We start from the raw sequence: 15,915 nt of genomic DNA on the forward strand, positions 1-15,915 counted from the left end.
TGAGTTTATACCCAAAGTTGAAACAAAAGTAGATCAATGTAATGTACAAGGACTTTTAAACCATGGACAAAGGAGCTCATGACCCGAGGAAACGTGCCAAGTGATGAAATAACCCCCGGATGTGCTACCTCCGAAGACGTCAATTATGAAGACCAATCAAAATGTTATGAATTATCGTTGGGTGACAATTAGAATTACCTAATGTATAATTTGATAGGTTAAAGATAGTGGGGTATAGTAAATGTCCAATAGAATTTTGGGGGAAGGTATTACGAAAAAGGGATAAAAACCCATGTCACAGAAGGATCGAGAGAACTAGGTAGGGAATGCTATTGATTTTATCCAGAAACTCTGTCACTCTGTTTGATGACTTTGAGACTTAATAAACCATCCTCACCCATAGACTGCCTTTTACACTTCTCCTCTTTATGAGGGAAGTGTCCCCTGTCCTTTAGATGAGTTTAGACTGACGGTGTTTTGACTGATGTCCTGAAGACGAAGACTGATCCTGTGTGCTGACCTGATCCTTGGAGGGTAATTATGACAATGCAATTTGTAATTTGTCTGTTTGCTTTTCCTTTCTAGGTACCTATTGCTCATTTTGATAGAGGCCTTAGTTAGATCTTTTCTAAATTGGTGTTCTAAATTGTTTTTGCATGAAGCCCAACAGGCTGATGCTAATTAGTGGTTAGGACAGGAGTCTACTTCAACTGACGCAAATAGACAAATGAATGACGTTACTCTATGCTGAACGGAGACATATATGATATTCACTGTATTCTAATCTATGTTCACGCCGTGCTATGTTCTTATGTTTGTAATTCTTGCATTAATGAAATCTTATCACAGTTGCCATATCGTGACTATGCTCTTATGCTTCCTAGTATTAAAATTAACTCTTCTGCTCGTAGATTGTAATCAATAGGGAATCAAATTCATGAAATTCTATCAAAGGTGTGGTTATTCATGGCTGAAAGGTCATGGTTGCGCCGATAATTTAATTCATGTCTTTATCTAAAGTAAAGTACATTGTGGTGGTAAATATTGATGACATTATTGATATATTGCTTGACATATTGATCAGTTATCTCGTCCTACGGTATCTCACCACTGGGTCACAAGATTCATTGGCCTAAAACGAGTCCTAATGTGTATACATTAACATATAAGGACGCGTTAACAAGACCATAAATGTTTAAAATTAAAATTTGCTAATAATCGTGTTGGATATTTAAACAGAGATATGTTCTCAGTTTATCTTGTCTGCCTTCATGATGCACTGACAAGTGAATTCATCTCAGTAATGATGATCAGATTCTATGACATTGTGCTGAACACCTAGTCAGAACTTGAGCTAAAACTGTAACTTTAAGAATAGAAGAAACATTGCACATCATCAGGATGAGCTTGTTTCCTCATCTCCTTCCCGTAGTAGTTGTTTGGAGACACCTAATGGGAGTGACCTAACACACATGCTATTGAAGTGTTCCAACAGTCTCCAATACTCCAGAGAGTGATGCATCAACCCACTGACGTTACCTCAGCTCCCACCAAGTCCTTCCTGAAGCAGTAAGGGAGCTGTATGTCAGAATATAAAAAAAATGTGTCTGACCTAAATATCATGGCTTGAATATTGATAACACAAATATCGCCTGACATAAATATCGTGGACTGAATATTGTGCACAAATCATTACTCCATTTGATGTATATTTTCAGTTTTTAACTCCCTTGGCGTGATGATTTTATAAACAATGTTTTGGACTAGATTTTTTGTCTGACGATATCTAGGCCACAACATTACATTACCAAAACCTGAAGGAAAGTAGTGAGAGAACATAGTATTATGTTGAATGGAGGAAGACTTAAGGAACAGGCCAGGTAGAAGGGAAGGTGAAGTTGATGGCAAAGGACCCTGTGCCAGAAAGTGGGTTGTGAAAGGGAAGGGTAGGAATAATAAGGGCATTGAGTTGAGGTAAGACTTGGGATCTGACACATAAGGTCAGAAAGGGAAACATTAATGCACATTTGGAAATGTTTTGTTCCTTCTGAGTCTGCAGCAGATTACAGAGAAAAGAGGTAGGAATGGGAATTATGTCTGAATCATTTGTATGCGTTGGATTTTGATGGACTATACAGCAAAAAACGACCAAAGTCAAATCTGTTATTTTAGGAGCCATCGTGCCACTCCTTCTTTGAAAACGTTTGATTATAATGACCACAAATCACCGTGCCCTTGGTGTGTTGTACTTTTATGTTATATTAAGGATCCCTGTTTTCCATTTTTACAAATTTGTACAGATAAATATAGACAGGAAACAATCTATTTTCTTCCTCTATTTATTTTAAAATATATATAAAAACGGAAGTTGTGTTGTTTTTGAGTGATTCTAAATGCTGTCAATCAAGACTGCCAGGGCAATCGCAGTGCAAATTGACAGGTCAAGGGGAAAAAAAAGACGTTTTAGTAAAAAGGCTTCAATAGCACTAGATTTGCACACGTTCATGTTCTCATATAAGTGCATTGATTTATCATCTTTGTGTGTTAATTTCATTGAAACCTGTTAGGCATTTAAGCATGAGTGCATATTTATTGGTTAAATACATGTGGAAATGTACTACTTTCAGCTCTATTTTTTCACAAAAACTGAAATAACTATGGGTAAATGCAGAGAAAAATAGCCAAAAATAAATATGGATAAATACAGACGAAAATGAGAACAAAATAAACTCCATAAAACCAAGGGCCCTCGTTGTAGCAGAGCCTCGAAAGGATTAGACAAATCCAATTCTTCCACTGAATGCTTCTTTTGAGCCATGCATCAACTGCGTGAAAACAACGCTATGCACTACCAATAGACCAATTCATCGTTGTTGTTGTTGATAGTAAAAAGTTTAATATTGCTGTTCTTCGCTTACTTTCCTAAAGAAGAACAAAATTTTGTGGTTCGAAGAGTAACGTGATTTGTCCATGGACGTCATTTAGGGGTTTGTCAAGCATGCAGCTTCAACCTTGGCATGCTCTCTGGCACTGCCCTTGATACCCACAGGGAAATGAATGCAATGTAAAAGCTTTGTTTCTCTACCACAGTTTCCTCGCCCCTTATACTTCCCACCAGGGAAAAGTTTAAGTTTGCTGCAAGCCAAAGCGTGGTACATTGGGTCAACCGTGTACTGTCATTGTGTATCAAGGCAGCGTGTGATGTCACTTCTGCTACCCCTGGCCTGTTTGTGAATTACTGCCCGTGGATTCTGCTGTATCGTCCACAATTTGCTCACCCCTCCTGAGTACGCACTCTTGTTTATAAAGTATGGACTATGGCCCCCTATTGCTTCTAGTGTTGCTTTATTGTTGTTTGACATATTCTCTCAGAGGAATTTATTCATAGTAACGCAGGTGCATTATTTAAAAGAACACCTGTGTTGACAATTTGTTACAGTGTTCTGTAAGGACTTGGTGGTCCCTTTCCCTCCCAGGGGGCCCCAATTGGCACGAAATGTGTCAGCTCCCGGCCCGGCCCCCTGAGGCTTGAAGGTGCCCTGGCATTGGCGGATGCTCTGTTGCCGAGGTGGGGCCCGCGCTGCGATCAGGAGGGCCAGAGTTGACGTACGAGGGCAGAGGGAGCCGTGCATGGTCGGGAGGCTCCCAGGACTTTTCCCAGATGACTATGGACAATGTGGAGGTGAGGAAGTGGTGGACTCTTGGAGACAATGAGTGTAGTAAGGCCTGGCAGGAGAGGTGGGCTGCAGTGCTGGGAGTCGCCTTCCCTGTCATAGCCCTCTGGAACACAGGGGGTGTATTGGAATTCACAGCCGGATGGGCCAGGGTCTGTGGACAGTTGCCATTGGTCCAGTTTGAGGCACAGCCTGGGACCCACAATACACAATATGCCCAGTGCCGCAGAGGATCCCTGGTGTAGCATGGCCTTAGGGCGTGTCACCTGGAGCATGCCCCCCTTCCCCCTATGAGCTCTTAGGTGTGAAGGGGTTGTGGACTGATAGACCTCAGGTGACCTGCCTTAAGTATGGAATGTGGCAATGAATTGCCTCCTGGGCCATTGAAAAACGGTGACATGGAGATCGTGGTTTTCCTCAAGCCAAGCCAGCCGGTGGATGACCATTCATCGTATCACCCAATCTCCTTACTCAACCTGGATGTCAAGATCTTGGCCAAAGCGCTAGCAAATAGCCAAATACAACATATCCTAGATCTGGTACATCTGGACCAGGCCGGTTTTATGCTCCATCGGGTGACCCATTATAACATCCGGCGTGTATATAAAGCTCTGGCACTGGCTGATAGGCTGGAGGAACAAGCAGCAATTCTACTGGCCGACATTGTCAACACATTTTACTCTGGGAGTTGGGAAAATGTGTTCACTCTCCTCCAATGTCTGAACTTCGGTCTGGGGTTACTTTCCTGCCTTAAACTGCTACATATAGATTTAACAGCATCTGTGCAGGTGGGTGTGCCAGTTTGGACACATTCTCCATACAGCGAGGGACACAGCATGGTTGCCTCCTTGCCCTTCTCCTGCTTGCTCTTGCCATGGAGCCCTTGGTGGTAAGGGTGAGGCTGGATGAGGTGAATGGCTTTGCATGGGGGGAGGGACTCTACAATAGCACTGCACTGTACGCAGATGATGTCCTCTTTTTTTCTTACCAGGCCCGACTCCATTGGGCCTAAAATATTGCAAATCATGTATATATTTGGTGAGACATCGGGCCTACATATCAATACCTCTAAGTCTATGGTATTTACAAGATACAGTGTATTTATGTCCTTTCCCCTTGCACTGGAGCACAAATTCCTGCCTAGCGGCAAAAAGAATTGTCAGCCGGATTGTTTTTGTGCAGGAGGGTACCCCTTCCTGCACAAAAACAATCCAGAGAGGCATTTTGCTCTATCTACGTGTGCTACAGAATGCAGATCACATGGAGAGAGGAATCTATGAGGAGAAATAAATATATGTCTTCTTGTTGCAGCTGCCCTGGTGCCCTGATGCATTCTAAGTTTTACAGATTTTTTTAAATCTGGGAATGCATCAAAAACCATGGGTGGTGCATGGAAATACCCACGGAAGTGCCCATAATATGCCTCCCTGATGCAGTGTAAGATGACACAGAGACTTGAGCTGCATTGCCTTACACCATATCTGCAAGGCCATAAAATGTCATGCAAAGTGGCAGTGTGAGGCCTTGTATATATGGGTCTGCACTATGCGTCGCCAGTGCGTCACAAAAAGTGACACACCAGCGGCACACAGAGCTTGTAAATATGGCCCATTGTGTTAAGTGAATTCACTTTACGCACTGAAGGTGCATTAAACAAGTGCTTGGCTCTCCACAGTGCTAGCAAAGCCCATCTTGACACAATCCCACATATTATTATTGTACGTGACAATGTTAATTTATAGTTGAGGACTTAGTGTGCGGGTCAAGTATACTTCTCTCAATTTTCTAGGTGCCCTATTCAGATTCAATGCCCATTCTGCTGCAGATCGTGCCTACTTGGTATTAATTGAAGCTGCGCCTATTTTATTATAGTGAGTACATAACCCATGCTCCCTAATGCGTAATTCCACAAAGCAAAAAATAATATTCCATGGCTTTGTCAACCATCATTGTGAAAACTGGAAGGTGGTGTACTAGAAGTTATATGAACAAGAGTAGCAATTATTATCTCCTCATAGCAATAGCCATATAAGGCATTGTAGCTGGCTGGGTTGTGGGTAAAAACGTTTATTTTGTATAGAGGAAGTGTCAAAATAATCGCCATTTTGCATGTTCCCCTCACTAGTCTGGGTCTGAGAGAAACAAAAATAGTGCTGTATAGGGTACTGTGGCATCAGAACTTGCTTATAATATCATGCTTATATTATGCTAATTCTCACATCAGAACGGGTGTAATATAATGAGATTGAATAGAATAAGGCGTTGACATGCATGTCACAACCACATTTCTCAATTCTAACCTGGTAAGAGGCGGACGCTGCGCTCCATGAAAAGTTTTTGGGAAACTCCCCATACAAAAATTCATCTTCTTTCTGCATTGGAATGCCATTGTTCTTGATCACCTCTGCATAGTATATTGCAGAACGCTTGGGAGTTCTTGGTCGGCTGGGATTTGAAAAGTCCACATGATGCAGCCCAAACCTTAAACTGTATCCAAAGATCCATTCAAAGTTATCCATCAGCGACCAGGCTGTGTATCCTTGAAGGTTGACGCCATCCACATTGCGGGCTGAAAAGATCAGAGAATATCTGTCATGTTAACCACACATTACTTCTGTCACTGCTTCAAGAGAGTAACCAAAGGCAGGTGTCTTTAAAGGGGGAGTGGACTAATAAGGGAAGAGGTCTCTGCAGTGGCGTAGCGTGTGGGGTGCAGGGGGGGGCCGGCAGCACCAGGCGCAACATCTGGGGGGGGGGCTCGAGTGCTAAAATCCACGGGTTAGGGGGCGCAAATTACTTGCCTTGCCCCGGGTGCTGACAACCAACGCTACGCCACTGGGTCTCTGTGCATCAGGTCGGTTGTTTGGTAACTGAAAAAAAAAATACTTTGAGACTTTGTTTCAGTAAATTAAAAACACGAATGCTGAGCAACAAAACATTGTAATATATTTGAACACTTCTTCTTACGGATCAGTTTGTCCACTCATAATGCAAAAACATATTGTATGTCATAACTGCTTATCAATAACTTATTTTATCATACATTATTTTCCAGTACAATAAAAGCATGCGGGGTATATTTACTAACATTTCACACAAGGCAACCAACAAGGGAAGCTGCTCTGCTACATTGCGTGGAAGGGAGAGAGTGTAATTGTGCCCCACCTACTAAGGAGTTCTGCTGACTCATAGCGTGGTGCACTTCTGGCTGCCAAGTGCCAATGCAGGCACCCTTGCGCCTAGATGCATGGATGCCTCCTTTGTGGTCCGAATAGTTTTTGTGCCTGAAGGGATTTCCTGAGGTAAAATAATACAGCATCACCGTTAATTGTGAACAACCCTCTACCCTTCATCAGTGCTTGAAATGGAAAAAATAAAGTGCAGGTACTCTGTGCCAGAGTACCTGCTTGTTTCTGAGAAGTGCCGGTACTCTCCAATTAAAAGAATTACGTTTTTCTTGAGATATGCCGGTACTATCCCTCTCAAAATAAAAAAGTGCCGGTACTCAGTACCGGACAGTACCGGCCCATTTAAAGCACTGCCCTTCATGAAACCTTCATGTATCTATTGGAAATTAAATAATTCCATGTATCAGCCAAGAAAAGCTACATTTCTCTAAGGATGACAGTGATGATAACTCAAAGTCTTTGACCATTGTTTATAGGTGAACCTGTAAGGCTGCCAATAAATGTGACATTAAGAAGATTCCAGGGTATACTTTGTGCCTTCGGTGCCAATAAAGCAAAATTGCCTTTTACTGTTCTCTATTATATCAAGCTAAAGTATATTTTACAGCACTAGATGCTGTATGTGAGAAATCTGGGTAGGAGGGTCCCAGGGCAATCAGAGTTACTGGCCCTGGTTGTGAGAACCATGATCTTTCAATTCTGGTGTTCTGGGTCCCCCATCCTGCAGACCCCCAAACTGGGAGCCAAGTAGTTATTTTAGCACTTGACTGTCAGGATAGCAAGGCAGAGCAGCCTAGGGTGTACTCAAGGAGGAGCTGTGTGCTAGAAACACAGAACAGGGACATGTAACACCTACAAATGACAGTCATGAAAGCAATACCTGTTAGTGCTGGTTCTTTTACAAACGAAAAGTATTTTAATGCACACAAACATTACACACAAAATTACATATATATATATATATAAAATGGCAGGCTGGAAAAAGAATGGGAACACCATCTAAAGGGACTCACAGAATACAGGGGATGCACACTGAGGAAAGATTACAGAAGTAAGAAAATATGTCTTATGTTTATTTATTTGCGCAAATAATAAAAACCATTGCAATTTAGAAACAAAGCGAAGATAAAAATAGAGCACAGACAATTCATTAAATGTCCTACACGCCAAAAACTAAAAAGGCAAATGTACTAGAGTAATAAATAAAAGGTTTAAAAGACCCAAAGTAGATTAGAAAGCAGGGGATCTGTAACACCAGCAAAGTGCATATGTTGCAATATTTGTCCTTGCAAGGGTTAGCAGGCTGGAAAGGAAATTAACCACCACAGGACCCTGACAAAACTGAACGTTCTGCATTGATAAACCCGTTCAGGAGCCTAGCAGCAAAGAAGAGTGAAATGCCAATGACGGATTAAAGTACAGTGCATGTTTGTCATATGGTATGGTAAATAACCAAGAGCCAGGTGGCAGATATGGTTTGGACATTACTGGGCTGTTGAGTTCAATCTACCTTCTTGGTTGTTTGACACCTGCTTAAGCAGGCAGATGGCTTTTATTATACATTTTGCAGAGCATGCCATATATTGAGGTGTCAGCCCCTTTAGACAAAACAGAATTGTGTGGCTTCAGGTTCTAATGCCATTGGCGTTTAAGATGTTTTTGAGATAAAGTTTATGCCGAGCGAGCAAAGTGCCGCATGTGCAAAGGACATGTAGAAAGATCTCCCGAAAGTACGCACCTAGCCTGCTTCTCTCGTAGTTTGAGGGCATAGCCCATTTTGGAGCTGCATTGCGAGAAGGAAGCAGGCGAAGTCTAGCATGGAGCACTTTTATTTTTAGATGATTTTTAATAAGGCAGCCATATATGGCAAACCTGCCAGCACCTTATAAGTGCTGATTATCATCCATGCATAAGAACATGTGTTAAATTTAGCTTTCGCATTGCTCTAAGATAGCTGCTTAATTTGTGTATTCAGTAGTTGCTTAAAGGGTTTGTGTGGTAAGTTTTTTTGCCAGAGATGCTCAGTCTGCATGTGCTGAATTGTCGTTGTAATTCTCTCTGACCACTTGTTTGAAAACTGGGACGTGTTAAGACCAATTTCTTTCCAAATCAGGGCCTTCAGTGTGTTTGGCACTGCCTGTCTTAACAGTGAGGCATATGTGAGAAAGGCCCCCTCTTGTACCAGTTCTTGCTCCTGGACACCAAATTCCAGTCAGACTTTTGCCGGAGAAGTACTCTGTGGCAGTAAAAAGAGAAGGTAAAAGGCTTTACTCTGAGCAGCATTCAAGAGGTTGGCAAACAGAAGTAAAAGGAATCTCATAAATGTGAAAAATACCTCATACTTCTGAAGTACTTTTAAAGGGTTGTGCACCAGCAGACCCCTATCCCTAAAACCACAATAATTCCATATACGTACATAAAAACATGTGGTATGCAATTATCAAAATTTAGTCCTATTGGCTTTCTAACAGTGTATTAAAAATATTTCACCAACAACAAACAGTGCAGAACGCTACCAAAAAGATGCACATATACAAAACAAGAAGTCATTTCTGTGGGCTTTAAAATCCATTCCATCTCAAACAATGAAAATTTCAGTGAAAACCTCAATTCTACCACCAGACCAGATTGCCTCACGACCATAAATGTTCAAATGTAATAAAACCATTTACTGTTAGGGCACACCCAAGAGTCAGCCAGAAGGACAGTCAAATCTGTAGACAACTTCTCCTGGATCATGAATAGAAGGACACATGTGGCTTAGAGAGTTACAATTTGAAAATATGTGGGAGGAGGCTCTTGTGCGGGCATACCAGACATCTAGTCAGTCCCAAACACATTCTATAATGCTTTTCTGAGGCACCCTTGCCCTGCAGTAAACATTTTTTTTCTTCTGGAAAGTGTTTGGTGTTCCAAAGGCATCGGTGTAGTAGCTCCTGCCTTCTCCTGGGGGTAATGCACACATCAACAGAGGCAGCTTCAGGAGCTGCACAGCCTTCTGCTTCCCCTGCTGGTATAACCCTTTGTTGTAGGTGGCTGGTGTGCTCACATCCTGAGCCAGCAGAGACACATATCTCCCACCGACGAGCTGTAAACTATGTGCGACCCCCTTAGCCCCTTGGGTGACCGCCTGTGGGCTGAACCCTCCTGCTTTTGGCCCCTCTAGTGTATGGTTGCAGCCTGTCGGTCAGAGCTACAGTGCACTTGCAACGGTCCTGCAGGAGCGACAAGCTATAGGCTAAAGTTGGGCCTTGCCACTCAAAAGAGACAGGAGATCGGCAGAGCTGTTGCAACCTGGTGGGCTGTGCCACAGCTCGTGTGTAACAGCTCTGGTAGGAAGTGGCAGACAGGAGGCTGCGGTCAGGCCTCGCCGCCCATCGAGACCAGAGTGAAGACGCCCTAGAGGTCTAGCAGGAGGAGCTGTGGCAGCCCTGAATGTACGCTTGTGCCTTGTCGTGCACCAGAGATGGGGGATCAGTGCTGGTGTTGCAGCTTGATTGGCTGTGCCATGCCCGTTCGCTGCAGCCCTGTGAGGGAGCAGCAATCGAGAGGCTGTGGTCGGGCTTCATCTCCTATTGAGGCTGCTGTGGAGACGCCATTGAGGCCTGGTGGGAAGAGCTGTGGCTTAGGTATGGTGAATCTAAATGTGTGGCGTACCAGGGGCTGTGACAGAGCCTCACCACTTGCGGGTGCCTGCTCTTGCCTCAGGCCCATGCACAGGTGTGGAAAGTGGACTCTAGGAGGTCTGAAGCCCCTTCTGGGTGGAGGAGGACTGGTGTGGGCAGCCCCGAATGGCCTCCTGGTGACTATGGACCCAGTGGTTTAGATGGTCTGGGGACCTTGCCTAGTAGGAAGTGGGAGAAAAGGTCATAAACCACAAACACTTCAATCAGTTTATCGTTTATCACCATTTCAAAATGGAAACCATTCTTCATCTCCGAGATGCTCTACTTCAATTCGATTGGATGGTTCGTTTAGACCTTCAAGATGCCTATCTTATTATACCTACAAACCCCGATCGCAGAAGGTTTCTTCAATTTCAATGGCAGGTAAAAACGTATCAGTTTTTCTCTCTTACCTTCAGACTCTCCTCTGCACCTTGGTGTTTTATCAAACAGATAAAACCTGTTGTTTCTTTCTCAGGTTCCAAGGAATAAGATCAATTATCTATCTAGATTACATTCTTATTATGTGTCAAAATTTACAAAATCTTCATTCTCAAATTCAAATCACATGCTCTCTACTATCAGATCTAGATTTTCTTATCAGCAAATAGAAGTTAGTACTTATTCCGGCCCAACTCATGGAGTTTCACGGTTTCCTCATAAATTCCATAGACGCAACTCTTCATTTACCCCATACAAAGTTTATACAATAAAAGCAGAAATTTGTCATACTCTGAGTCTTTCATTCATCTCCCTCAGATCTATTGCAAGGATTGTCGGTCTGCTTTCCTCATCGATTCAGGCCATATTCCTGGTACCGTTACATTATCAAGTTCTCTAGAGACTAAAGATTTGCCATCTCCGCAAAGGTCTTGCTTATTCCGACTCCGTTCTTTTAGATCAGGAGTTCAGACTAGCGCTTCAATGGTGGCAAGACCATTTAGATGCTTGGAATGGAAGAACCATCTTCACTTCAGCCCCAGACCTTGCATTAGAATCACTATCAATGAAAGGTTGGTGCACCCGGTGTGGTCAAATATCGACTGGAGGTACATGGTCTCTAGAGAGGCCTCATGTACATCAATTGTTTAAAGATGCTTGGCGGTTCCTTTGCAATAAAGAGTTTTACGAAAAACAGAGTTTCATCCTGCTTTGGAGAAACAGTCTTACAGTGGTTCGTTACATAAATCACCTGGGCGGCACCAAGTCAAAACCCCTCACGGATCTAGCAAAATGTTTCTGGGAATTTTGCCTTCTTCACACACTTTCTGTTCGTGCAGAATACTTACCAGGCAACCTCAGTTCTGTAGCAGATTGGCATTCTCATTATCTTAGCGATTGGAGACTACATCTTCATTCTTCAATATGCTGGTTCACAAATGGGGTCCTTTCCAAATAGACCACTGTGCTTCCTGACTGAACTCCCATCTTCCCCATTATTTCATTTGGCATCCAGATCCCTTAGCATTAGCTACAGATGCTTTCCTCCAGGACTGGTCCCAAACCCTCCCTCAATTATGCCTTTCCTCCGTTCATCATGATCAACAGGGTTTTGGCTCAAATCTGCCACAAAAAACGTTAGATCTGTTAAACCCTTTTTAACAGACATCTCTTTTATTGCTAACTTCCTAGCTTCACAGGCAAGCGCAAGTAAGATATATTGTACCGTAAACTTTTATTATTCTGCAATTTCCATCCATTCATCAATGGAAAACCATTTGAAGAACACCCACTCATATGTCGCCTTCCAAAGGGAATACAATTTTCTAACCCTCCTGTTTCCAAAATACAGTGAATTATGGGATGTTAATCTGGTTTTACAATTGTTCATTTCCTGGCTGGACAGAAGTTCTCTTTCTCTAAAAATGCTCTCCGCCAAGTTGACTATGTTGTTATGTTTAATCTCATTAAAAGAATTGTCTGGTGTTAAAGCTTTAGACACTTCACTCCCACAGGTATTCTTATCGATATTAAGAAACATACAAAATATATTTTGACTTCTATTTTTTATCCTTATTTTCCCAAGCAACCCAATTTATGTGTGGGCAACTGCCTTAAAGTTTATGAACAATCAACAGCACATCCCAGAACGTTCTCTCATACCCAACTTCTTGTTTCCTTTTGAAAGCTTTCAGACCATTTTCTCCTCCTACCCTTGCCGATTGGATCAAATGGATTGTGTCCCTTGCTGGTATCGACATGTTCATATTTGGAGCTCATTCCTGTCGGGGAGCTATGGCTTCCAAAGCCTTTAAGGTGGGTTCCTGATTAGAGGACTTTCTGAGATCTGCTGATTGGTTTAATGATGCAACCTTCTGAACCTTCTATTTTAAACTTGTTATTACTGCATCTTCTATAGCAGTTTATATGCTTTAAACAACATAATATGAGCCTCTGGTCTAGCTATGAAATGTAGATTTTCCTAGTAATTATGATGAAAAGTCTTAATTTTATTAAATACATGGAGGCGAGTACTATCCTTCCCCAACACTGTATTAATTCTGTATTTTTCCTGCACTAACAGTTTCTGCTGCACCAGCTTCTACAACCACATGAAAGATTCCTGCTTTCCAAGGCTGTTTCCTCCTTACTTCCTCCTCTGACGACACCTCCATCCTGCCCTGCTCCTTTTTTGAAGGCAGCTCTACTTCCTGTAGCTTTTTTCAGGACACTTTTCCGTTTTGTTAGCTTTTGCTGATGTATGTTCCATTTTTCCAATGTTTTCTACGTATTCATGACTTCTTGCACATGAAAAGAGGGCTGCTTGCAGTCAAGTTAGGTATAATAGGCTGTTCCTCATTACTGAATAGTGTATTTTACTCTGCTGTTCTTTATTCTCATTGGCCTGTTGTTCCTGGGCCTCATAGGATATGTAGTTATTTCATGTTCTTGACTGCTGCTAATTAGTAAAGCAAGTTAAGAGACAGCATAATACTCGCCTCTGTGCCTTTAATAAAATTAAGGGCCATATTTATACTTTTTGATGCACAACTACGCCAACGCAGTTGTGCGTAAAAAATGTTACCGCCGGCTAACGCCATTCCAACGCGCCATGCGGGCGCCTTATTTATGGAATGACGTTAGCCGGCGCTGGGGACTGGTCTGCGTCAAAACAAATGACTCACACCAGGCAGCGCCGACGTATGGGAAAATGGGGGTTGTTCGTCAAAAAATGGTGCAAGTCAGGTCTGAGGCAAAAATCAGGCCTCACACCAGACTTGTGCCATTTATTTTGACGCCCAACCTCCATTGACATGACTCCTGTCATAGCAAAGACAGGAGTCATGCCCCCTTGCCCAATGGCCATGCCCAGGGGACTTCTGTCCCCTGGGCATGGTCATTGGGCATAGTGGCATGTAGGGGGGCCCAAATCTGGCCCCCCTATGCCATTTAAAAAAAAATACCAGAACTTACCTTTCCTTCCCTGGGATGGGTCCCTCCATCCTTGGGTGTCCTTCTGGGGTGGGCCATGGTGGCAGGGGGTGTCCCTGGGGGCAGGGGAGGGCACCTCTCTGCTCCTTCTGAGCCCACAGGTCCCTTAACGCCTACCCTGACCCAGGCGTTAAAAAACGGCGCCCATCAGACTGGGCGCCGTTTTTTAAGGCCCACCCCCTCCTGTGCGTCAAAATGACGCCAGAGTATCAATAAGGCGCTCAGGCCTTAAAGTCATTTTTTGGAAGGGAACGCCTACCTTGCATATAATTAACGCAAGGCAGGTTCCCCCTTCCAAGAAATGACGCACATGGTGGGATTTTGACGTCCGCGGGTTAGGGCGTCAAAGTATAAATATGGGGCAGGGTTTGCGCCGAATGTGCGTCAAAAATTTTGACGCACATTCGGTGCAAGCAGAGGATAAATATGCCCCTAAGACTTTCCCTCATACATTACTAAGAAAATCAACATTGGAGCACATATTAGAGTACTAACAGTTAAACATGTCAGATTTTACATTTCAGCCAAAAAGAAAGGGGACATTTCTTTTTGGATTCCCAATTTAAGTATTAGGCTGAAACAAGCCATAACTAATGATTTGGGTCCCATCTGCCACATTGCTACCTGTGTGCAGATGCCACGTTGAGTCAGACAACAGTCTTTGTTAATGAAACTGCATAAGTGTGTACATACGTGTGCAAGTGTTCTTACATAAGCAGTGCAGAGGCTCTTATTCCAGCTGGGGAGAAAGAGACCTTATTTTAAAAGGACAGCAAAGGTGATTACAGCCCAACACCTTTCTAAACATAAATTTACAGTGAGTGAGAAGTCATTAGGGAGACTTACTCACAGCGGAGATTAAAAAAACTAGAAGGTTCAAAATCAAAAACAAATGGGGCTTCTAATGACTTGCAATCTGCTTCTCTACAGTGTGAGTCAAAAACTATCACAAACAAGAAAGAGTCAATCTCTAGTCATCTATGGTGGGTCATCCAGATATAGGGGTAAGACCTATTTCTTCAAGGAACTCTCATTCACTGAATGTTATCCAGTGACATGCTTCATAATCAAGTTTGTCTTGACTCTCAGGGGGTCAGGATATGCTGTGGCCTCTTTCCTTACACGGGAGCACTTTTTAAGGAAAAAGGGTGTGGGATCTATAGGAGGTAATTTTTATAATTGTCTATATGGTGCCCAATTCAGTATTTCTTCATGGGTCCATCTGGCAAGGTTACAAACTGGGGAAAACAGGCTAGTTGGAGTTACTATCACTCCTTGGCCCTTAAGTATGATCAACTAGTTTCTGCCATGTATCCCAATCAAGTGGCTTCGTCAGGATCTGTATGTCCCTATTAATACTCTTTTGGGAAAGCATGGCTGGTTATTTATTTAATCATTCATACCATGCCACAATTATACACAGTAAACTACTGTAATAACCTTTTTTAGAAGCGGGTCCACCTGAGGATATTAAATACATTTAGTCACAGTGGGGGACTATCAGTTTCGTCCAAAACATGATTCTGGTACAATCTGTGTAACTGTAAAAAATAGAAAGGCACTGTGTGGCATAATTAAAATATTTTATTGGGGCAGGGCAGCACCACAAGCCTTCTTGCAGCGCTGCCCTGCATCAAAAGAAAAGGGTAGGAATGTGCCATATCTATAAATTATGGCGCCTTCATGTCCTCTTTCACAGCCCTGGTGCACAATTGCCTGCCATCCGCCAACGCAGGCACCTTTGCACCATGGTGCAGGGGTGTTTGCATTGGAGGTATGATTGTTTTTGTGAAGGAAAGGATACCTTCCTGTAGAAAAATAATCAATGGAGGTGATTTCCTCTTACTATGTGCGCTGCAGAATGCAGCATATATAATAATAAGAAAAAACAAGGAGAAATAATGTTATTTCTCCCTGGTCCATCTCTCTTACACCTCCCCTGGGGAGCCGTAGGCT

The 15,915-nt window shown here is 42.9% G+C and overlaps 1 protein-coding gene across 1 annotated transcript in view; it reads right to left on the bottom strand.

Moving 5' to 3' along the window:
* LCT (lactase) overlaps positions 1-15,915 on the bottom strand; it is a 364,432-nt gene that overhangs the window by 110,940 nt on the left and 237,577 nt on the right. The window contains exon 9 of the mRNA XM_069225073.1: positions 5,975-6,243. Within this exon, the coding sequence (XP_069081174.1) occupies positions 5,975-6,243 (269 nt within the window). The remainder of the gene's footprint in view (positions 1-5,974; positions 6,244-15,915) is intronic.

The sequence above is a fragment of the Pleurodeles waltl genome, chromosome 3_1, assembly GCF_031143425.1.
Source record: "Pleurodeles waltl isolate 20211129_DDA chromosome 3_1, aPleWal1.hap1.20221129, whole genome shotgun sequence".
NCBI classification, from domain to species: domain Eukaryota; kingdom Metazoa; phylum Chordata; class Amphibia; order Caudata; family Salamandridae; genus Pleurodeles; species Pleurodeles waltl.